The sequence below is a fragment of the Camelina sativa genome, chromosome 12, assembly GCF_000633955.1.
Source record: "Camelina sativa cultivar DH55 chromosome 12, Cs, whole genome shotgun sequence".
Classification (NCBI taxonomy): Eukaryota; Viridiplantae; Streptophyta; class Magnoliopsida; order Brassicales; family Brassicaceae; genus Camelina; species Camelina sativa.
The window spans coordinates 1,749,717-1,772,595 of NC_025696.1; the positions used below are offsets into that span (position 1 = coordinate 1,749,717).

The following is a 22,879-nucleotide window of genomic DNA, read 5'->3' on the forward strand; positions in this document are numbered from 1 at the left end:
GGTTTAAGCCGCCTCCAGGTAAAAGTTGTGATATTTGGCTGCCTGCTCAAACCAACTTCTCTCCGTATATATATATATATATATATATATATATTTTGGTTTGTTCTCCGTATATATATATATTTTGGTTTGTTTTTGTGTGTGTGTGTGCTTTTTAAATATTTTCCATCTTTATTGGTCAATGTCTGTACCATCTCAGAGGAGGAGAAGGTGGAACGCGACCTATGTGCGGCCTTTGACAGACTTGCCGTGGATGATTTCTTCAAAGATGACATTCCCGATTGGGTGCCTGACGGTGCCACTGCCAGTGATAATCTCCAATACTACGAGGTTAGAGAGAGCTCCCTCCCTTTTTTTTTTTTTTAGTCTTAAAATAATCATGGTCGGTCACAAAGATCATGTGATATATTGTTGTTGATGTTGCAGATGAAAGAATCAGACGTGGAAGAACACAAGCAATGGCTTCATCTGTATGCTGAACTTGCACTCTTTACCACGTTAGACCGTTTCCTGGTGAGGCTTGACTCTATAAACAAACAAATTAAGATTGGGAACTCGTGTATGTAGTAGGTTAATGATCTCTCTTGGGTGTTGTCTTTGCAGGACGCACTGAGGTGGGCACAGCCATTTGAGCTGAGAAAGATCATTGTGCAAACCAGAGAAGATGTGGAGCCGAAGAAGAAGGCCAAGGCGGAGAATGCAGTCTTCTACATTGCCTTCAAAACCCGTGGCGGCGGTGTACACTACAATGCTATCATAAGGAGAACAATGGATGGAACGCCAGATCATATGTCGCTTGAAGTCAAGTGTATGAGGATGTGAATGTCCACCATTATCATATCGTCCCATTATGTATTCTGAGGTCTTTCTTTGAAGAAAAGTACTATGGATGGACCGTTGAATAAGTTTGTCTGGTGTCTTTCAAGATATTATTATGTATCGCGTGGTCTTTGAATAACTTTTTTATGTGAGTTACGTGTGTTTTTTTGTGTTCGTTCTTGTTATCTTAATGTATAGCAAATGTAAAGCATGTGGTGATCTTTGACTAAGTTTTTGTGAGTTTTGTGTTCGTGTTTACTAGAGAACTACACCTGCCTTTGAGATATGTGTTTTTTAAGGACTTGCAAGATGACTTCATGGGAGGCGCATAGATCATCATTATAAATTTGTGATTCTTTATATGTGTATTATTGATTAAACTTATTTAGGAAAGAGGCGGCCATGGAGAGCTTTCCTGTTGTATTAAACTTATTTGGGATTATGCTGGTGACAGTTATATGTTCACCGGCTTATTCAATCCAAAACTGATGGCAAGCTAGTTGAGTGGAATTTTCATGGTAGTCTGAGCAGCTGTGAATATTCTGACAGTGGAATGACTGATGCTCTCTTGAACAGCAAAGTAGACATGGTGGTCCTTTTTGCTTCATGTTTTTATCATCCTCGTGCTCAACTGTATTCTCTCAACTTAATTTAATGTCTCGTCAATTTTTTCTTTCCAAAACTACAGATCATTAGTGAGTACAAGGAACTTCTCCTCCAGGCACAACTAGAGAATCAAAAACAAGTAAGCACCCCATCACGTATGCCTTTTGGGGTCTCCATAACTACCCAGTCTCTTGAAGTTTTTTCATTGTCTGATTTTTGTTATGTCTACCAAAGGGAATTGAGAGATTTTGTTTTCCTCGTTTCCTCTCTCTATTAGTATTTTGAAAAGTTGCTACAAAATGTGAAAGAGGAAACGGAACAGAAAGTATCAGAAGCTGCGAGCAAGGCAATGATAAGCCAGAGACTGCAGAAGCTGCAAGCTGCAAACCAGGCGTGACAGATGTGTCAAAGAGAAGCAGTTTCTTGAAGACGCGAGTATCTAGCTTTCATTTTGAATGTTTTTCTTGATGGCATATTTACAAAGCAACGATTACTTGCACTTGAATAGAGGATTGACTTGTTGTTCTCGTTGAAGATTACAGAAATGGAAGAAAGGTATTCATCTATCCAGCACAATTTCCATGACATTGTGCTTGTGAGACCAGGGTCCAGTTGTGACATACTGTGCAATGTGTTAAACCGTAAATCTTTTGCTGTACAGTTTTGGATGAACGGCCTGGAGAGCAGTGGATTAGCATGAAGAGGAATTTTGGGGAGAAAGAAGACATCAAGATTGAAGCAACCATGTTTGATGGATCAGTTCGACTTCAAAATCTACAAGCACTGAACCTGAATAGATTCTTCACATCACTTTCATTGTCAACATCTCTAAGGCTGGCAGGAGTTCACCGTCTTCCTATGGTGGAGCAGAGTTTGAGTACGGTGACTTGATCCTTTTCTTGAATTTTTTTTTAAAATGTGATAGAAGATTTAGAGGTGTGATGAAGTTGTTTTCTTTGCCTATTGGATATTACATTACAGGGAATTGGATGATCAGCTTCACCGAACTCTTTTGAGAGGAAAGAGGTAAAAGCGACTTAATATTTCGATTGGGCTTTTAATTTTGGAACTAATACATGAACTTATTCATCATTTAACGTCTTCGGGTCAATTTATCTTAAGTCTGTTTTAATCGTTGACTTTATTAGTTAACAATTGAACTTATTCATAATACATGAAATTTTAAAATTGACGTTATATTCGGGTCGGTCTAATAATTGCCTAAAAGTCTTTCATGGGCTTTTTTTTTAATTACTTTATCTTAAGTCTGTTTTAATCGTTGACTTTATTAGTTAACACCGTATTATTTGGTTGTACCTTCAAGATTCTAATCTGAAGACAAGAACCAACCAGCAAATCTGTGAAAAATCTCATCAGTGTTCTGTACTAAAAAAAACCTATGGTTCATTCATTCTAACAAAACAGGGCCCCCCATCCCCAAATAACAGAGCTTGATAATGAATCTCTTCATATTATTATGCAATTCTTTTGTACTAGTGAAAACATAGAGTCGATTCCACCAACAAACGCTAGAACAACCTGTCCGAGATTTCTACAATTCAATCACTGGTGTTCTGTACCAAAACACAGAGTTCATCATCAAATTCGAACATCTAACAAAACAAGAGCTCAAAAAAGAACAGAGACAGGTTCATACATATTAAAAAAAAGGACTTAACAGATCCTACCAGAGAGGCTCTGTTACAGACACATGAAATCTCTTTTTTATACTTCATCCATTTTACTATCCAATTTTTTTTTTTTGAGTACATCATTGGAAACATAACAAACTCTAGAATCTGATTTTTTTTTACCTTCTCTCCGATATTTCTACAAATTTCAATCTAATTCCCGAGAAAGGGGAGTCAAACAACAACAACAACAAGAACACAACAAATCAGTTCTGTCTATTAGCAATGTAATTAGCCAAAGCCAACAAAGGAGCAACCTTATCAGAATCAAACCCTAAAAGCTGATCACGAGCCTCTCTATTCAACTTCTCAGCAAACTCTCTAGATTTCTCCAATCCCATAATCTTCGGATACGTCAACTTATCCGCAATCAAATCTTTCCCTGCAGTTTTCCCAAGTTCTTGGGACGACTTGGTCACATCCAATATATCATCAACCACCTGAAACAACAGACCAATACACCTCGCAAACTTCCTCAGCCTCTCGATCTCATCGTCACTTCCTCCACCAACGATAGCTCCCAATACCGCAGAAGCTTCAAGCAACGCAGCCGTTTTATGCAAATGGATAAACTCCAAATGATCCAAACCGACGTCGTTTAGATCCAACCCTTCGCTACTAATGTCCACGACTTGACCCGCCACCAACCCTTCCGTTCCGATAGCTTTAGCCAATTCCCCAACGGCTCTGACCACTCTCACGGGAGAAACTTCGGAACTCGTAGCCGACGCTAAATGCTCGAAAGCTAACGAGAGAAGCGCGTCTCCGGCTAACACAGCGACGTCGTCTCCGTACACTTTGTGGTTGGTGGGTTTACCACGGCGGAGATCGTCGTTATCCATACAAGGGAGATCGTCGTGGATCAACGACATGGTGTGGATCATCTCGACGGCGCAAGCGGCAGGCATAGCGACGGATTCATCGCCGCCGACGAGCTCACAAGCGGCGATGCAGAGGACAGGTCTGACTCTTTTGCCACCGGCGAGGAGAGAGTAACGCATGGCTTCGTGGATCTTGAGTGGCTCACGGAGAGGAACAGATGAATCCAAAGCTTTGTTGACAGATTCGGCTTTGGTGATGATGTAAGACATGAAATCGAATGACGATGATGACGAGGATGATGAGCTTCGGTTGTCTTCTTTAGTAACGACGGATGAAGCAACGATTGATGAAGCGGTGCGTTTTGAACGGAGTGAGATGGGTTTAGTAAGAGTCATGAGAGAAGAAGATCTGGATCTGGGTTTGGTGAACACTGAGGAGGAGGAAGAAGAAGAAGAGAGATGATTGTTGTGATGAACAACAACCCATGAACCTAGAGTCACTGAAGCCATGGCGATTTCTGAAATTTGCGATTTGAGATTGTATTTTTTTTATATATATATTATCTTTTTTTTTTGGTTTGGTGGAGTCAAAATTAAATCAATAGAGAATTGGATTGGCCATTAGTGAGAAAGGTAGCTACAAGTTACAGATAGGGTTGTGTGTGACGGAATGGGCTTTTCTTAGTGGTGGTGGAGATGACGATGTTTCACCTTTTTTTTATAGTACATAAAATATATTTAAATAGCACAAAGATGATAATTAAAAAAATTGCTGGCTTAGATTGTTAATAATTTACTTGTGAAGAAATATGATGCATTGTTGTTGAAAGGAAAAAAAAAAAAAAAACTGATGATGCATTGTTGTCAGTTTTTGTAGATTTTTTTCCTATTTATTTGCCAATATATATTATTATTTTGGTAAAATATCAAAATCATTAATTCATAATTTCATATTGGATTTTGATGATCACATACCTAACAATGTACAGTGATTATTAACTATAGACTGATTTTTTTCCTAATCATTTAAAACATTTTTTTATCTTTATTTTTATTACTTAGTGGATTATCTATCATTAAATCGATTCAAAAATATATATATATATATAGTTAATGTATCAACATTAAATATCCTATTTTAGAAAAAAACGTTTAAAACATAGGATCTTTATTAGAGAACTAATAAAAGTCCACAAACAAGAAAAAAACATCTCCCACCTCTTTAATTCTTTGTTGGTTTCACTTTTACACGAAAATAGAAAAAATTGAATGAAAAATGCATACGGGTCAAAAAATAAGACAAAGTCCCTAATGGAGAGGGCTCTGACGTTTTGATATCTGACACATCTCTGCTTGTTCGGCTTAACGTATTTATTTAATTAAAGAGCGCGCAAACTACCAAAAAATTATTGTATTGATAACGGGCCTCATGGGCTTTTAATGGGCCGAGAATGTGGGAGCACAGCAAACAATGACGAGTCTCTCTCTCTCTCTGATTCAGCGTCGAGAAAAAGCTACGATTTGTGTTTCTCATTTACAGCATTTTTCTCTTTGTGTGTTTCTTCGTCGTTTAGGTTCCGGAGAAGACAATCCGGTGCCAGGGAGAGAGAACCTTTGATTCGTTTTGTAGTTTGTTTCGACCTTTTTCGTGTTTTATCTACCGGAATTAGCAACTTTGTAAGCTTCTTTCTTCTTCTTCTTCCTCCATTTTTCTTATTTTGTTCCCTTGATTGTATTTGGTGTTTAGCTTTTGATTCTTCGACCTAGTCTTTGTTTTTTAGCTTTCCGATTCTGATTATGTTGAAAGTCTCGATCTTGGAACCTGTTAGTAGATTACTCTAGCTTGTTCTTGAAAACGCGTTTTTTTCATTTCTGAGATTTTGGTGAGAGATAGCTTTGTTTTAGGGATCTTCGGATTTGGGATTTAATTATTGCGATGTGTAGCTTGTAATTTTGATTGCTCTGTTTTATAGTTGCAGAGAGATATTTTTTTTATACAAGTGATGAACTAAGAATCCTAAATTTCCAAATCTTTAATCTGACTTGACCATAGAATCAATCATTCATTCTTTGATTTTGTCACAGCTCTGTGTGTGTGTGTGTGTGTGTGTGAGTTTCTTAAGAGAGGTCAGAAACAATGATTGGGTTATTCAAGGTAAAGGAAAAGCAAAGAGAACAAGCTCAAAATGCTACTAGAGGTGGTGCTTCTGTCAAGAAGCAATCTGCTGGTGAACTTCGTCTTCACAAAGGTATTTTTATATTGATCTTTTCCTTTGTTTCATTACTGTTTTCTTGCATTTAGTCTCTTCTTCTTCTTCAAGTTTCAATCTTTTGGGTGTAGATATATCGGAGTTGAACCTTCCGAGCTCTTGTACGATATCTTTTCCTAATGGCAAAGATGAATTGATGAACTTTGAAGTTTCCATTAAACCTGATGATGGTTACTACCAGTTAAGTTTACCTTTTTTTAACATCTCATGATCACACACTTAAAAAACTTGGTCGCTAACTCATTCGTTTCTTTCTTGCGTATTAAAACAGAAATGGTACGTTTGTGTTCACATTCCAAGTCTCTCCTGTGTATCCGCATGAAGCTCCTAAAGTCAAATGCAAAACCAAAGTATGCTCCTTCTTTTACATGCCTTATAGTTTCCATCTTCTATTCCTGAATTGCTTGTGTTAGTATAAAGCTTTTTTCTTGTTTTCTTGTTTAGGTTTATCATCCAAATATCGATTTGGAAGGAAACGTTTGCCTCAACATCTTGCGTGAAGACTGGAAACCGGTTCTTAACATAAACACAGTTATCTATGGACTCTTCCATCTTTTCACGGTATATTAGCCAGACAGTTAGATCAAACTAAGCTTTTGTGTTGTTATATTGGTCTCTGAACTCAGTGCTTGTTTTCACACAGGAGCCCAATTCCGAAGATCCTTTGAACCATGATGCAGCAGCAGTTTTAAGGGATAACCCGAAGCTGTTTGAGACCAATGTGCGGAGGGCCATGACCGGTGGATATGTCGGTCAAACCTTTTTCCCTCGCTGTATCTAACAAGCTTTGGTTCTTCTTCTCAAGCAAAAAGATAAGAACCAAACTCTCTATCCGCCATTGTATTGCTTCTTCTCAAGGACACTCGTTTGTTTGTTTGATCTTGTAAAATTACATTCCATGTAAAAGAAACCCTTTTCCTTAGATCAAAATCTTGTTCGTGAGAATTTGATAAAAGGAGACTGAAAGGAACTGGAAACTCAAAAATCTGGGTTGTATAACACGTGTTTGATCTTTGTCATTTCTTGGTTTGGTTTCATGCAAGAAGTGTCTGATTTTTTGTGGTTTTACCTCTGATTTACAAATTGCTATCAAAATCGTCTGTGGTATTAAAAGAATCACAACACGAGCTCATATCTCTCAGATCATTTCAGTTTCTTTAGAGTTTGCGGTTTTTGCGTTTTCCCGATCTTTTTGAAAAACGAAATGCAAGGGAGTGTAACATAGACAACATAGTCCAAATGGAACAGCCATCATCGACAAAAGCCCCTTTGAAAGCGCATCAGCCTCACGAACAGAGGAACCTTTCAAAGGATCAATACCTCTTGCGTCGTACCCAAACATCTTCTCAGACAAAATCCCAACCAAAGGCGCAGCAAAAGATGAGAATGACCCTTCGAAAGCACGGTCAAATGCGTAGATCATAGTACGGTGCTTAGGAGGAACAACTTCAGCAAACATGGGTGCATTAACTGCTGATCCGCACCAAGTTATGGTAAGACCCATCAAGAAGAGAGTTACTGAGAAGATTGAGTAGTTACTTGTGGTTTGTGGGATTACTTTCAGAAGAATAATTGAGAATGGGATTCCCATGAATGCACTGAACTGCGCACACATCACTCTTCCGGAATTTGGATATATCCGTGCCATTTTATCCGCGACTATCCCTCCCATTAACGTTCCTATCGCTCCTCCCGTTGCAAATACCCCAAGCAAAGCCGCAGTCTGGTTATGATCAAAACCTAAAAAAACAAACAATAAAAAGGCGGTTTTACATTAAAGATCTCGGTTCTTGATCAGTAATGTATGTTCAAGGTTTTTGTAGGAATTGCCATATTTATTACCAATAAGCTCAAACCACATTGTCAGGAAAACCATTGCGGTCCATGGAAACGAACCAACAATTCCTTGCACGACGATTATCTGAAAGGTAGGTACTTTAACGACTGATTTTGCAGCTGCCCATGAATCATTCCAAACCGAGGTTGTTGAATTTGTCTTACGAACCATTAGTTCCTCTCTACAATAATTACAAGCAAAAAATAGAAACTCATCAGCCTTTTAGTCCTTTGTCTTACAGATAAGATGACAATGTTGTTGAGATCACATTACCGATCAGCGTTCTTTCTCGGATCAACAACGAAGAGAAAGACAAGTAACCCGATCAATGCGCTAAGCGTAGCCATCATGATGAAAGCGCAACGCCATCCAGGTATGCCCCAAAACTGAGAACCAGCCATAACAGTTGCTACAACACCTCCTCCTATACCACCAATTGTACCAATGAGGTTCAACAAACCAAAACCAGCTCCTCTGGCACCATCCTTATAACTATCTGCGATGAAAGATTGAAGTGCTGGTATAACAATTGCCAATCCAAACCCATTCACTGCTCTCCATATAGCAACCTAAAATCACAAGATCCCCAAAAATATTAATCTGAACTTCAAAATATTAAAACAAAAAAGATGAAAGTACCTGAGTGAAGTAGTTGCTGGCTCCAACTGCAGCAGTTGATAGAGCCCAACAGAAAGTACCTATTGCAAGAACAATGGGACGATCATAGGTAATGACAAGAACTCCAGCTAATGGCGAAGCAAGTCCTTGAACAAAGTTTCTTACGAATGTTAAGTAGCCTAAATCTGATGGTCCTGCGTTAAATGCTTCACTCACTTCTTTATAAACCGATGGCAATAGATTCTCGTCTGCTCGTTCCATGATCGCAGCTAAGTTTATTAGAATCAGTGATATCGAAACACCCAAAAACGTTCCTGTTCTGTTCAAGAAACAGAGACATAATAAAGATTCAGAAGTCAGAACCATACATAGAGACAATGAAACAGTAGAGTTAAAATCATCTTTTCGTGATTACAAAACACAACACAACACCATCAAGAAAAAGAAACAAAACTAAACCGATTAAAACAGATCTACGAGACAATCTCAAAAAAAACCCTAGATTCTTAAATCGAATAAAGATAAAACTGAAAAGGCAAAAAGTCAAAAGGGAACTTACTTTATCTTCATGTTGTTAGTACGATGATGGCGAGGGAGAAGAGACCGGAGAGAATTAAAAGCGACGGAGAAGAAACTGGAATGAGGTCGAGCACGACCCATCAAAACTTTCCCGATTAACCGGAGCCGGAGTTTGGTTTCTTTAAACTCGGATCTAAAAATACGTACGAGAAAGAATTACGATTGAAGACCCGCCGAATATTATTTTATTAATTAACAGTTTTGTTTTTAGATAATGTTTTCAATCTTGACGTCATGTTTTGGATAAGTCAAGTGGCCAATTAGTTTTTAATTAAGGAATCTACATTAAATTAGTATGATGTAGTAGTAAAAAGATCATTGGGCACGAATCGTTTAGCTTGGTGGGTGGGATGATCGTTACAGTTACAGGGTAAAGCGTTATGGTTACGTTACTCTTTTATTAAACGGACGGTTCACACATAAGTGCATAACCGGATTGTTTCACCTGATTTCAATTTTTCTATAACCCGGATCTCTACAGTACGGTTTATGTCGTCACCGGTCACGTCAATAGGAACGTTATGTAAAAAAGTTAAAAATTTGAACGTTACGGAACAGTAACTTTTTGTTTTTTTTTTTTGTTTTTAATTCTTAATCACCCAAACGGTAACTTATCTGACCGTTGCCGAACGGTAATTATTTCTATTTTTTTTCAATTATTTGATTCTTTCACTCAAAACGGTAACTTATTTGACCGTTAGATATAAAAATCTCTATATATACACCTCTCCGGTCCCTTCTTTCAGACATAACAAAAAAATCTTCTTACTTACTCTGAAACTCCTCTATTCAAATGTTCCAACACTCTCTGTTTTATTCTTGTGATGATCTGTTCTGCTTTATTACTCTCTCAAGCTTATCCCTGATTTTCTCATTCATCAAGCCGAGCGACTAACCATAAGAGACATATCACCCTGTAAGGTAACGTTTTTGGTCTGATTCTTTGTTTTCTTTGTTTAAACTACAACGTTCTCATAATTTTGCATATATTTTTTATGGAGTTTTCTAAAATAAATATTTGAGATATATATTTAGGACATCACAAAATACTCATTAGAACTATCATACGATGGGAGTTAAATAATGTTGTCGTTTTCAGTAATTTGCATGTATGTGTTAAGGAATGAAAACAAAGAAGTTATATAAAATGAATTCTAAAACTCCGTTTTGTTTGCTTTTTAGTTAATCTCTCGTGGGTCGTTTCTTTTGTTAGAGGACTCTTAAAAGTTTTATCTTAAAAAAAGAAGTATGTAATTTTGGACTTCATGTAATTTGTCACATGTATATTCTACTTTTATTTAGGCTCGATTTTTTTTTTTTAAAAAGGGCGTTATACAAGTCTATAATCTATATTTACTTTTATTTCGGCATAAGTATATTTCTGGATTAATAAACACAATGATGAACATATAAGTTACTGAAATTCTTAAAGGGTAATTAATTATTCGGCTGATTTTGCAGTTTATGAAGAACACTAACTCGAATGGAGTGTGTAAATGGGAAGGTGATCCACTCACTCACATTCAAATTGTTTGAAGGTCCAGACGGAGTAATGAGAATGCCATACTTTGATTTAGAGTATGAGATGTGTGACGTACGATTGCTTGTAAGAGATGTGATGATAGGTGTGTGTATGTGTATGTGCAAAAATGTGAAGTGTGTGACGTATGTATTTGTAAAGATGTGTATATGTACTTGTTGTATAGATGAATGTGTAGGATGTGGAGGTATAGAAATAGAATGATAGGGTGTATATAGATAAGATAAATGTATAGGGTGTGCATGTGGATGTGGACGGTATAGATGAATGTTTAGGGTGTAGGTGTGTGTATAGATGAGATAAATGTATATAGGGTGTATGGATGAGATATTATGATGTGCATGTGGATGTCATAGATGAAGGTTTAGGTTATAGGTGTGTGTATAGACGATATAAATGTATATAGGGTGATATAAATGTATATCGTGATTCGTGATAAATATATATATATATAGGGTGTGAAAATGTGGATGTCATAGATGAGAATGTTGAGGGTGCGCATAGATGAGATAAATGTATATAGGGGTATATCGTGATTCGTGATAAATATATATATAGGGTGTGAAAATGTGGATGGTATAGAATGTGAAAGGTGAGCATGTGGATGTAAGATGAAATGATATCCCGCATCAAAACGAAAATTATCCACAACACCACCAATCGACCAGCCGTTTTACCGTTAGAGATATAATTAGTTGTTAGCTTGATTTTAGTAAATTTGGTAACAATCTAAAATACTAAAAAACAAAGTTTTGATGAGAGAAATTTATCCGTGTTAAAGAAGTTATTAAACCAAATCACTAATCAGAACCAATCCAAACTTTGAAAACAAACTTTTAAAGTTGCTCGAAATTTTGTACTACGATTAATATAAACAGTAAAACCATCCTTTGAGATGTTGAATAGTATTTGATTGGAAAGTCTTGTTCTATCGTTTCTAATGTTATTCATAGTACTACCGATATCTTTGTTAAGAATAGTGATGAATGATACATCCTCTGTTTCAAAATATAAGATGTTTTGAGTAAAATCACGAAGATTAAAAAATAACCATTTTTAAAAAAATTCAACTAATCATAAACAAAATTAAATAAAATAAATAATAAGAAAATATAAAACTAATCTAAAAATTACTTAAAAAGTTAAAGTTGAAAACATTATTTTATAAAACAAATAAAAACCTCTAAAATATCTTATATTATTATAAAACGGAAGGAGTAGTATTTTGTGTGTCAATTGCCAAAAAAACAACCCGAAAGTTTTACATTGAACGCAATAAACACAAACATTGACCGATGCATTGAACAAATTAGAGAGTTAATGGACGCCGCACGATGAATTAGAAAAAAGAACAATTAAAGGTAAGATTAAATGTACGTGACCACGCCGTACAACTTGAGATTATGTTAAAGATTCTCCCCACGTGAATGATCTGATCCAAGCTCACTGACAGATTGGTTTTTTCTTGCATCACCACCGATTAATATTCTTATTAAGTTATAGTTGCATTTTTCTTGTCTTTTTATTTAATTTCGTACTTTTTTTGTTTTAGATTTGTGAATATGAATGAGAAGACGTGTTTCAAAATTCAATAGAATAAAGTAGTAGCACTAATAATATACTTCATAATAATTGTCCAAAAATTGAATAATATGATTGGGTATGCAATAATAATTATTTTTTTAATAAGATTGTGAAAATATAAGAAATGAGTAAAATAGGAGGTGTTAAATAATTAGTAGTATTAATGAGTTGGCTTAAAAAATAATAAGTGGCATGAGGAGGAGTGTCACCCAGCTGGGTGATTCTGCTTCCTGTCTTTTTGCTCACGCCTAACTGGAGCCGCACGTGCTCCGACCACGATGTCCAATATTTGTTGTTTGTTTCCCTAATCCTCTTTTTCTTTTTATTATACTATCAAGTTATCCTTATTATTTTTTTATTTTATAATAAATTGTTATAAAATTATTGAATCTCTACCAACATATAAGATAAAAAAGAAAATTGTGTGAATGAGTTGTACACCAATGCAAATTATTATCGTCTCCAGGTTTATTTTTCTCACTCATAACGCTTTTTGTGCCAAAAACAAAAAAATAAAACTCAAAATTAATACAGTATATAAAAAAGAAACGAAAGAAAAAAGAAAAGAAAAAGATACGAATTCAATGAACAAGAGAGGAAGGAGAGGGGGAAGGGGACCACAGCTCGTGCGTTACAATTAATTGGACACGTGTGTAAGCTGACTTCCAAACACACACAAAAATCTCACGTGTAGACACGGATCGCACGTGCGGAGACAAACGTAATTAAAATCGAAAAGAAAAAAAGTTACAAATAAAATTAAAACAAAGAAAAAGCTTTCTTCTTCTTCTTCATATCTCTCACGCTCTCTCTCCCTCCCTCGTGCGCTACTCTGACAAAGACTTCAGAGAGAGATTCAGATAACTTTTTTTTTTCTCAATGGCGGCCGGAGGAATAGGAGGAGTAGGAGAAGGAGGAGGAGGAGGAGGATCATCGGGACGAACTCCGACATGGAAAGAAAGAGAGAACAATAAAAAGAGAGAGAGGAGAAGAAGAGCTATCACTGCTAAGATATACTCTGGTCTTAGAGCTCAAGGTAACTATAAACTTCCTAAACACTGCGATAACAACGAAGTTCTTAAAGCTCTTTGTCTCGAAGCTGGTTGGATCGTCGAAGACGACGGCACCACTTATCGCAAGGTACCTTCTATTAATCTCTCTTCTCCGATTTCAATTTTTTTTTTTTTATTATTAGATCGGAATCTCAAATTATTCAATAATTCGATTCATTTGAATTGCGATTTGGAATTGAGTTCTTACTGTTCGATTGGGTTGATTTTTCAAAATTTTCCCCAATTTTGGTTACTAACGATTTTGAAATCTCGTCTTCATGATTAGATCTGTATATAGATTTGTTTGGTTCTGCTTTAGATTTAGCTAATTCTATAGAACAATTAGTATGATTATTGCGAAATTTGGGGATTTCTCTTAGACTAGAGCTAAATCATTGACTTTATAGTCTTTAGAGTTACTAAAAATGGTTTGGTTCTTGAATTGGTGTGTAAAACAGGGTTTTAAGCCACCACCAGCAGCATCAGATATGTCAGGGACGACACCAACAAACTTCAGTACAAATTCATCAATCCAACCAAGTCCACAATCATCAGCTTTTCCAAGTCCTGCACCTTCTTACCACGGAAGTCCAGTCTCATCTTCCTTCCCTAGTCCATCACGTTACGACACTACTAACCCTTCTTCCTACCTACTCCTCCCTTTCCTACACAACATCGCTTCTTCTATTCCTGCAAACCTCCCACCTCTTAGGATATCCAACAGTGCGCCTGTGACTCCTCCTTTGTCTTCTCCCACTTCTCGTGGCTCAAAGCGGAAACTCACTTCAGAACAGTTATTATTACCAAATGGCGGCGGTGGGTCTTTACACGGGTTGAGGCATCCGCTTTTCGCTATCTCGGCTCCATCTAGTCCTACTCGTCGTGCTGGTCATCAAACACCACCTACTATACCTGAATGTGATGAGTCAGAGGAGGATTCGATCGAGGATTCAGGGAGGTGGATTAATTTTCAATCTACAGCTCCTACTTCACCAACGTTTAATCTTGTTAAGCAAACGTCGATGGTGATTGATATGAAAAGATCAGACTGGGGAATGAATGGGAGAGGTTCGGAGTTTGAGTTTGAGAATGGAACAGTTAAGCCATGGGAAGGTGAAATGATTCATGAAGTTGGCGTTGAAGATCTCGAACTCACTCTCGGTGGCACTAAAACCCGATGCTGAATAATAATCAAAACCATGAAGAAGTCAGTTTGACTATATATGGTGGTAAAAGAGATCAGTCAGTCTCCTTGTGACCATAACAGAGCAAATCTTCAGCATTGTACAGTACATTGGAGCCGGAGGAACTTGCAAGAAGGCTGAGGAAGGTCAAATAGGGTCGAACCTCTTAACATACCGTTTACATTTCACCGTTTATACTTCATTTGTCACTGTGATGATGATGCATTAAAATGTCCTTAGAGATATATATAATATGGGGTTTGTTGATCACAGGATAAAAGATTAGGTGATGATATAAAAGGAAAGCTCCACGAGCGGAAGATAATGGACCCCTACCATGTGGTCTGTCTTTTTATATTATTTGATGGGACCTAAACAACTAACTACTACTTCTAACAATTTGCACTTATATTATAATTTTTCTGTTTGTATTTTTAGTTTATACTATACACTATTGTTGTTATTATCGCATGTTGTATTAAAAACCTTTTTTTTTGTTCCCTATTTGTCGTGATTGGACGATACATGACAACATTTTCATTGCCCATTTGATGAGGGAACTACGAGATGACCCACGTTGGGTCCACGTGAGGCACTCGAGGCTGGGTTGCTTCTTTTCATATACTAGTTTGGGATCTAGTAAATATTTTTGACCAAAAGAAAATAATTGTTGATAATTCTTTTCATTTTCCTTTTGCTACTTTGGTGGTGCGACTAGCGATACGTCAGCTACAGGTCATGAGATTGCACTTCGTCGCTTTGTCCAAAATAAGGTAAAACAAACAAACACATCTTGATACATGTTTCTATGCCTGGCTCATCTCATCAAAACATCATCGTAACACGCAAAACAAACGACGACTCAAACACAACTAGTTCAAGCAATGAATAATAGCATTTGCTATATATATCAGGTCACTGTCTTAGTAGTTAGTACAAACGTTACATTTAGGGAAAAAAACAAATTAAATCAAATTTCAGTTCAATTAATAATGATTCCTAAGTATATGTTTATATAATTTGGGGTTACGAATTTCAATCCGTTTTAAATAATTTATTGCATTGAGATGTTCCTCCATTTCGATAACTGCAATCTCAATCTTCTCTATATATGATTCAACACATATCCATCCGTTCAATCACCAAACACAATTCTCACTTCACCAATTAAAGAAAGCAAAAATGACTATGGAACTTCATGGAGCTCTAGTTGCTAGTCCGGGTATGGGCCATTTCGTACCCATCTTAGAACTCGGCAGACATCTCCTGAACCACCACAGGTTCGACCGTATCACCGTCTTCCTAGTCACAGACGATGTCCCACGCTCAAAATCCCTACTTGGAAAATCGTTGACCGAAGCAGGTCCCAAATTCGTGATAAGGTTTATTCCACTTGATGTTTCGGGTCAAGACCTGAGTGGTTCACTTTTAACTAAACTAGCAGAGATGATGAGGATGGCATTACCGGATATCAGGTCTGCAATTATGGGGTTAGAGCCACGGCCTAGGGTTTTCGTTGTTGACTTGTTGGGCACAGAAGCTTTAGCTGTGGCTGAGGAGCTTGAGATCATGAAGAAACATGTTCTGGTTACTACCAGTGCTTGGTTTCTAGCTTTCACGGTTTATATGGCGAGTCTTGACAAGGGTACATTGTTTAAGCATCTGAGTAGCATAGGAGCATTGCCTATACCGGGATGCAGCCCGGTTAAGTTTGACAGGGTTGAAGATCCGAGTAAATATATTCGGGAACTCGCTGAGTCTAAGCGAATTGGAGCTGAGGTGATAACTGCAGATGGTGTGTTTGTGAATACGTGGCATAGTCTGGAGCCAATGACTATCGGATCTTTCATGGATCCAGAGAATCTTGGTCGGGTTATGAGAGGTGTCCCGGTTTACCCTGTTGGACCGCTGGTTAGAACTGCAGAACCGGGCTTAACGCACGGTGTACTGGACTGGCTTGACTTACAACCCAAAGAGTCAGTGGTTTATGTCTCTTTTGGAAGTGGTGGGGCACTAACCGCAGAGCAGACGAACGAGCTTGCTTACGGTTTGGAGCTGACCGGCCACAGGTTTGTTTGGGTCGTCAGACCACCAGCTGAAGACGACCCATCAGCATCAATGTTTGACAAAACCAAGAATGAGACAGAAACACTCGAATTCTTACCCAACGGGTTTCTAAACAGAACCAAAGATATTGGTTTGGTAGTCCGGACATGGGCTCCGCAAGAGGAGATCCTGGCACATGAATCTATTGGAGCGTTTGTGACTCACTGTGGATGGAACTCAGTTTTGGAGAGTATTGTGAACGGTGTGCCAATGGTAGCTTGGCCGTTATACTCAGAACAGAAGATGAACGCGTGGATGGTTTCAGAGGAGCTAAAGATTGCATCGCGGCTAAACGTTGCAGATGGGATTGTAAAGAAGGAAGAGATTGTTGAAATGGTAAAGAGAGTGATGGATCAAGAAAACGGAAAAAATATGAGAAAGAATGCCAAGGAACTGAAGAAGACAGCAGAAGAAGCTCTGAATCAGACACACATTCCATCTGCTTACTTCATCCAAAACTAATATGCAAAAAAATGACAATTTAAGAATAACAAAATCCATAAATGTAATGTTTTCTTTTATGCGCCAAGAAAATATAGAGAATGTTCAACTGTGAAGCTTGTAATAACAAAGACATGTGGTAGAGCTTTGAATGCAAACAAAGGAAATAGTAACGACTTGAATGTTTTGGGTTACTAGTGAGAGACGTGAAGAAGCCATTGATAAACATCTAATTAAAGATAACTTTGGGAGGGAACTAAGCCGATACACTTACAGGTTCGGTAGCTTTCTTGAGCCATTCCATTTCGGTCTGGTTCATAAACGGGGCCAAGATGTCTTTGCAATTCGAATGGTATGTGTTTAACCAATCGGTCTCTTCCCGTGTCAACTGGTCTAGATTGATAAGCTTCACTTGATACGGTGCCTAGAGAGAGAGAGATATAGAGTAACTCAGATATGCATGTTGATAAGAGAACCAGAAACAGTTAAGAGACAACGAGCAAGTACCCAAGTGATATGCTCGAATTGCAAGTATCCCTTGTCGCCAAAATTGAATTCAGTCTCAGCATCATTAACAACAAGCACATTCTCAAGCCTAATACCAAAGTTCCCGTCTTCATAGTAACCAGGTTCTACAAAATAACAAACAATCACCAGGCTCTTAGAATATGATCATGGTTCACCGAAAGGGAGAAATACCAAGCTTTTGTTGCACACGGACCATCTGTTACAGTCATGGTAGCTTGTAGAGGTACATTCCTAGCACTCGGTCTGAAACTGACTTGGTGAGGTCCTGCATAGTCCCAACACATAATTTCGCAGAGAGTTAGTTGATACTTAGAATTTCAAAAAGATTATTGTTATATAAGAAAGGGAGAACAAAAAGAGGTTTCTCATCACTTGCCTTCATGAACGCAAAGGTAAGAGCCGACTCCATGACCAGTACCATGTCGATAATCCAAACCATACTTCCACAACGGAGCTCGAGCAAGAATATCAAGAGTATAACCTGTAATTTCGGATGTAACCAATTTGACATATAACAGATCAATAGTTAAATTACTCTTCTTTCAACACGAAGTCTCAAGTTAGAAAGGAACTAAGTAACGGAGATCATAAGAGTTACCGTTTGTTCCTTTAGGAAACCGAGCATTTCCAAGTGCAACATGACCCTTGAGTACCTAAGATGCAGGACATTACATATATTAGCAAATTTGGTTATGCCAAATAAATATGACTACAGTCTTCATAAGGTTATCATCTATAAGTACACGTACTGCGGTATAGCACTCCTTTTCATGAGCTGAAGGTTTTCCAAAGTGGACTGTTCGGGTTATATCAGTTGTTCCATCAAGATACTGCACAAACGACATCAATATAAATATTTCAGAGCAAAGACTTAAAAATTAGATATAAGGGAAGCTTCTAGTATATACTCAACCATTTGATACAAACCTGTGCTCCTGAATCACATAAGTAAATTTTGTTGGGGTCCATCTCGGCACATGCTTCTGGCTCTGGTGAATAATGGATAATAGCAGCATTCGAACCAACCGAAGATATAGTAGGAAAGCTTAAACCTCTAAAATGCTGCAACCACATGAAGAACAATAATGCGATTCACATATGAGTTGATTTGAAACAAAGCATTTGAACTTTTCAGATACTTACACAAACGAACGATAGAAGAAATAATTTTAACTTTTGTTAATATGTAAACATTACCTCTTTTGCAGCTCGAAGACTTTCTAGCTTATCGCTCACAGTCACTTCAGTAAGCTTAGAGGATTCTCTGTTTATTAATAATTCTCCATAAGCAAAACTCATTATGGAATGAACTATTGAAAAATGTAAAGCAAGATCTGGAAAAAAATATGCAAAGAGAGAAAGAAGATGCTTACGAAGGTTTCGTTTTGTTTGCTTCAGCTTCCAAGAAGTATCCAGAGGCTCCATAGAGCTCCTGCATCTGTGGTTTCACGAAGATGAATGTTCATAAAACAATCATCGATATCATAGTATTAAAGATTCAAAAAGTTATTAAATTTTTCTGTCTATTCAATACCTGTTTATCGAGCCAAACAAGGTACTGGACAACAGCTGCACCATCACGAACATGTGCCTTCTTGATCCCTTCGAGCTCAACCGGATTCTGACATAAGTGAGATGAAGCAATATATAAGTAAATCGAAACATGAATGAAACGCTAAGATAGGTCACCAATATCAAAGAGCATTCATGATTACCTTCAAGGCTTTTGAGAGGGATATAGGAGAAGGTTGCAGAAGAACCTTATCAGCATCCAATTTTGAATAAAGTGCATAACAGCACGAAGCAGGATCCACCCATAATCGATCAGGCTGGTCAGAATCAATCTCCATATCCTTTGTAGCCTCGGGTTGACCATTCTTAGAGGCAAATGAAGAAACAAGTCGATCTGAAGCAAGCAATGACACATCTGAGATCACATCTGTGTACTCCCTTACTTCTATACCGAGCCCTTTGAAATAAGCATTTGCCTTCACAACAACAAAAAGAATATTCAGAAGTTACAAAACAAGCTAAAAGCACAACTATGCATACTACCAAAAACAAAAACAGAAGCCTGACCTCATCAGATACTTTCTTTTTGTCAACATAGAGAAACGCAGAGTTGGTTGTAAGAATTGCAAACGCATGAACAACTGGACAATAAGCGACATCAGTTCCACGGATATTATAAAGCCAAGCAACCTCATCAAGAGCAGCGATGACCAAACCACGAGCACGCTCTTGCTTAAGCTTTGCCCTCAAATCTTCCAATTTATCAGAAACAGAACGGCCAGCAAACTCCAAGGGATGAACAACAACAGGACTCATCTCAGAAGGTGGACGAGTCTTCCAAACTTCGTCAACAAGATCAGTTGTTGTCGTGACCAGTTTCTGATTCTTCTTGGCAAATGATTTCCACCATCTATTCGCTGTATCTATCGAGACACACCATGAATCAACACCTATATTTGCCTCTTCAGGTAGATTCTACATTGATCCCAAAAACAAAACACAAACTTCAATGACACATCTCAAAAATTAATCATCAGCTACTGATTTGTAATGATATGACTCACATCTGACATCCAAACTTCAACAAGAGGATCTTCACCCATACGCATTAGCGTCCACTCGTCACTAAGCTGTTGCAATGCTTGCAAGAAGTATCGACCATCAGTCCAAAGCCTTGCTTCGTTCTTCGTGATTAGTGCCAAACCTATAATTCAAATTCAATTTCAAGTGTCTCATAATCTCGATCAAGGATTCAATAAACGATTTACGAATCTAAAAACAATACAAAAAACAGAACCGACCTGCACTTCCACTGAATCCAGACACGAACTCACGGCGTTTGTCTCGTGCTGAAACATACTCGCTCTGAAGTCGATGGTAAATTGGAAAAAAAAAACACGATTCGAATTAGTTACAATTTTAAAAATCGAAACTTTTTCATTCAAATCTATGAACAAAACATGATTAAGCAGTAGTTTAAGTAAAATCAAGTAATCAAAGATCGGATCATGAATCAAAAAAAAGGGTAATTCAATTCAATTCGATTCAAACAAAACAGAACAATACCTGGTGATAGTCTTCGGAAGGGACAACCAAAGCGTCAAGAGGAGGAGAGTGAGAGGCCATCAGTGACCTCAACGAAGAGAGAGTCTCGGCGGACATGGCTACGTTTTTAGAGTTGGAGAGAAGAATTATTTTGCCTGCTTCGGTATTTGATATGTCTCGAGGACGAAACACAGATGCAGCTGCAGATAATAAAAGTACAGACAAGACACAACAGTTGGTTATGTTTTGTACACAAGTTATTAACTTTACGTCTGCCGAGGAATCCTAATGGCTGACGCAACTATACCTAAATATATTTTTCCTATGTTTTAGCGATATTTGTGAATTATAGTATTTTCGTTAGAATAAAAACTGTTTGATAATAACATTCGTTAAACAACAACTCCAATGAAAGAAATATACTTTTTACAAGAAACAAAAATTATCAAACAAATATTTATTTATGGAGAATAATGAAGACTCAAGAGACAAATAATAATTAAAAGAAAAAAAAAATAACATGTACACACAACCATTAACGTAAGAACTAAGAACCATATGATGATGATGATCCAAGGTTCTTGGATAATGGCGAAACTTGGAAAAAAAAACACTCATAAAAGAAAGAAATTATGATGAAACTGAAAAAAAAAAAGGATTTTTTTTTTTATGTGATGATTATTTAGCGGGAGGAGGGATTGAATAAAAAGAGAGAAAAGAAGCCAATTTTGTTTTCTTTTTTAAGGTTGAGCAAGTCTCTTGACTATTGCAGCCATGTAGTTTCCTTGATGTTCAGCAAGAGCCAGTTCTGTTTCTGTTGCTTCTCTTGACCCATCACCAGCAAACACACCTGCTCCATAAGGAGAGCCTCCACGGATCGAATCCATCTTGAACATTCCAGCTCCAAATGTGTAGCCTATGGGTACGAATAGCATCCCGTGATGCACGAGCTGTGTGATTGCTGTCCAACTGCAACAAACACCACCACATGGAATCAGCGCAAGTGTTCAATGCTGACATTTAAATGCGAAATAAAGGATCCCAACTGCAAAATGCTTTTATGATGCTGAACCATACGAATTATTACCATCTGATGCAAGATTCCACACTTGTTATATACTCTCTAAAAGTATAAAACAAAGTGCACAAATATTTGTGTAAAGCAATCAAATTTGTATCACAGAAGCCAAGTTGACAAAAAGAAAATGAAAAAGATGGGAATCAATTCCATAAAACTTGGGACTAAAACAGCTGAAGGGACCTCTAAAGAAATACAAATGATAACTGAAGAATCTGTCACAGATCTTTAAGAACACATGCAAATTCATAGAATGCAACGCTCTCATGTCTAGCAATTTAACACTTTTGGTGCTGAGAAAGTGAGAATCTTATCTAATACTGTAAAATTCACAATACATTTTCTCATAAACTTTTCCCTTCACTACATCGAACACCAACCTAGCACAACGTAATCCTATCATACCAACAGAGAACAGGGTACTATTCAATGCCAATTTCAATTGAGTTCTGAACAAAAACTTCACATAGGATCCCTAGAATTGAATGGTACAGGTTAAGACTTAAAGAAAGCAATCAAACATCAAGCAAGCAAAATTCACAAGAAGAATTAATTAGCCATCTCATCAGAGAAGTTTTCCCCAAAAGTACAAGACAAAGTCCTGACCACAACAAACTTAAAGCATTAGCAAACCCACCTATAAACATAACATTCAAGGTTGCATTTATTTCACATTGTTACTGACTCAATCATGATTATAGCAAATTGAATACTTTGTACTTCCAAATTCAACTACTTCAAACTGCCAAATGGTATAATAGAGAGAGCTTGCTTACGCAGTAGTCTCTTGGCCACCTCCTTGAGTACCAGTACTAACAAAGAAACCAGCAGGCTTACCAGCAAGACTCTGCTCTTTCCACAACGATCCCGTCGAATCAAAAAACGCCTTCATCTGCGCAGCCATACAACCATACCTAGTCGGGAACCCAAACAAAAAACCATCAGCCGCCGCCAATTCCGCCGCCGTGATCTCCGGAATCTCAAAATCCTTAGCCGGCGCCTTCATCTGGTCAACAACCTCCTGAGAAAGCGTCTCGGGAACTCTGTAAAGCGTCGCCTCCACTCCTT

The 22,879-nt window shown here is 37.5% G+C and overlaps 7 protein-coding genes, 1 long non-coding RNA gene and 1 pseudogene across 8 annotated transcripts in view; 5 read left to right on the forward strand and 4 right to left on the reverse strand.

Annotated features, from left to right (window-relative positions):
- On the forward strand, positions 187 to 1,021 carry LOC104729496 (UPF0725 protein At4g29550-like; the record flags this gene model as incomplete). Its single annotated transcript, XM_019233458.1, has 3 exons — positions 187 to 330; positions 427 to 513; positions 604 to 1,021. Coding segments are annotated over 3 exons (450 nt in total), but the record flags the coding sequence as incomplete, so codon positions are not given.
- On the reverse strand, positions 3,084 to 4,624 carry LOC104729497 (heterodimeric geranylgeranyl pyrophosphate synthase large subunit 1, chloroplastic-like). The gene has a single exon (XM_010448439.2). The coding sequence runs from the start codon at positions 4,445 to 4,447 to the stop codon at positions 3,323 to 3,325; it is 1,125 nt and encodes a 374-aa protein (XP_010446741.1). The 5' UTR covers positions 4,448 to 4,624; the 3' UTR covers positions 3,084 to 3,322.
- On the forward strand, positions 5,438 to 7,226 carry LOC104729500 (NEDD8-conjugating enzyme Ubc12). The gene is made up of 6 exons (XM_010448441.2): positions 5,438 to 5,614; positions 6,023 to 6,186; positions 6,279 to 6,387; positions 6,479 to 6,557; positions 6,652 to 6,768; positions 6,851 to 7,226. The coding sequence occupies exons 2-6, from the start codon at positions 6,075 to 6,077 to the stop codon at positions 6,986 to 6,988; spliced, it is 555 nt and encodes a 184-aa protein (XP_010446743.1). The 5' UTR covers positions 5,438 to 5,614; positions 6,023 to 6,074; the 3' UTR covers positions 6,989 to 7,226.
- LOC104729498 lies at positions 7,295 to 9,462 on the reverse strand. Its single transcript, XM_010448440.1, has 5 exons — positions 9,222 to 9,462; positions 8,684 to 8,981; positions 8,318 to 8,613; positions 8,050 to 8,225; positions 7,295 to 7,947 (listed from the first exon to the last, which is right to left on the reverse strand). Exons 1-5 carry the CDS (start codon positions 9,320 to 9,322, stop codon positions 7,346 to 7,348), a joined length of 1,473 nt encoding a protein of 490 aa, XP_010446742.1. The 5' UTR covers positions 9,323 to 9,462; the 3' UTR covers positions 7,295 to 7,345.
- On the forward strand, positions 9,990 to 11,221 carry LOC104729501. Its single transcript, XR_758279.1, has 2 exons — positions 9,990 to 10,162; positions 10,703 to 11,221. It is a non-coding gene; the product is annotated as an uncharacterized LOC104729501 (long non-coding RNA).
- LOC104729502 lies at positions 13,141 to 15,141 on the forward strand (annotated as a pseudogene).
- On the forward strand, positions 15,457 to 17,195 carry LOC104733115 (UDP-glycosyltransferase 72C1). Its single transcript, XM_010452727.2, has one exon. It carries the CDS (start codon positions 15,784 to 15,786, stop codon positions 17,167 to 17,169), a length of 1,386 nt encoding a protein of 461 aa, XP_010451029.1. The 5' UTR covers positions 15,457 to 15,783; the 3' UTR covers positions 17,170 to 17,195.
- LOC104729503 (probable Xaa-Pro aminopeptidase P) lies at positions 17,196 to 21,001 on the reverse strand. The gene is made up of 15 exons (XM_010448444.1): positions 20,755 to 21,001; positions 20,490 to 20,553; positions 20,253 to 20,392; positions 19,756 to 20,163; positions 19,392 to 19,664; positions 19,211 to 19,297; positions 19,050 to 19,114; positions 18,874 to 18,940; positions 18,604 to 18,738; positions 18,426 to 18,506; positions 18,275 to 18,329; positions 18,053 to 18,157; positions 17,870 to 17,941; positions 17,656 to 17,780; positions 17,196 to 17,572 (listed from the first exon to the last, which is right to left on the reverse strand). The coding sequence occupies exons 1-15, from the start codon at positions 20,848 to 20,850 to the stop codon at positions 17,405 to 17,407; spliced, it is 1,941 nt and encodes a 646-aa protein (XP_010446746.1). The 5' UTR covers positions 20,851 to 21,001; the 3' UTR covers positions 17,196 to 17,404.
- Positions 21,143 to 22,879, reverse strand: part of LOC104729504 (probable NAD(P)H dehydrogenase (quinone) FQR1-like 2) — a 7,511-nt gene continuing 5,774 nt past the window's right edge. Inside the window, exons 2-3 of the mRNA XM_010448445.1 lie at positions 22,588 to 22,868; positions 21,143 to 21,702 (exon numbers count right to left, since the gene is read on the reverse strand). Of these exons, the coding sequence (XP_010446747.1) occupies positions 21,474 to 21,702; positions 22,588 to 22,868 (510 nt within the window). The 3' untranslated portion in view covers positions 21,143 to 21,473. The remainder of the gene's footprint in view (positions 21,703 to 22,587; positions 22,869 to 22,879) is intronic.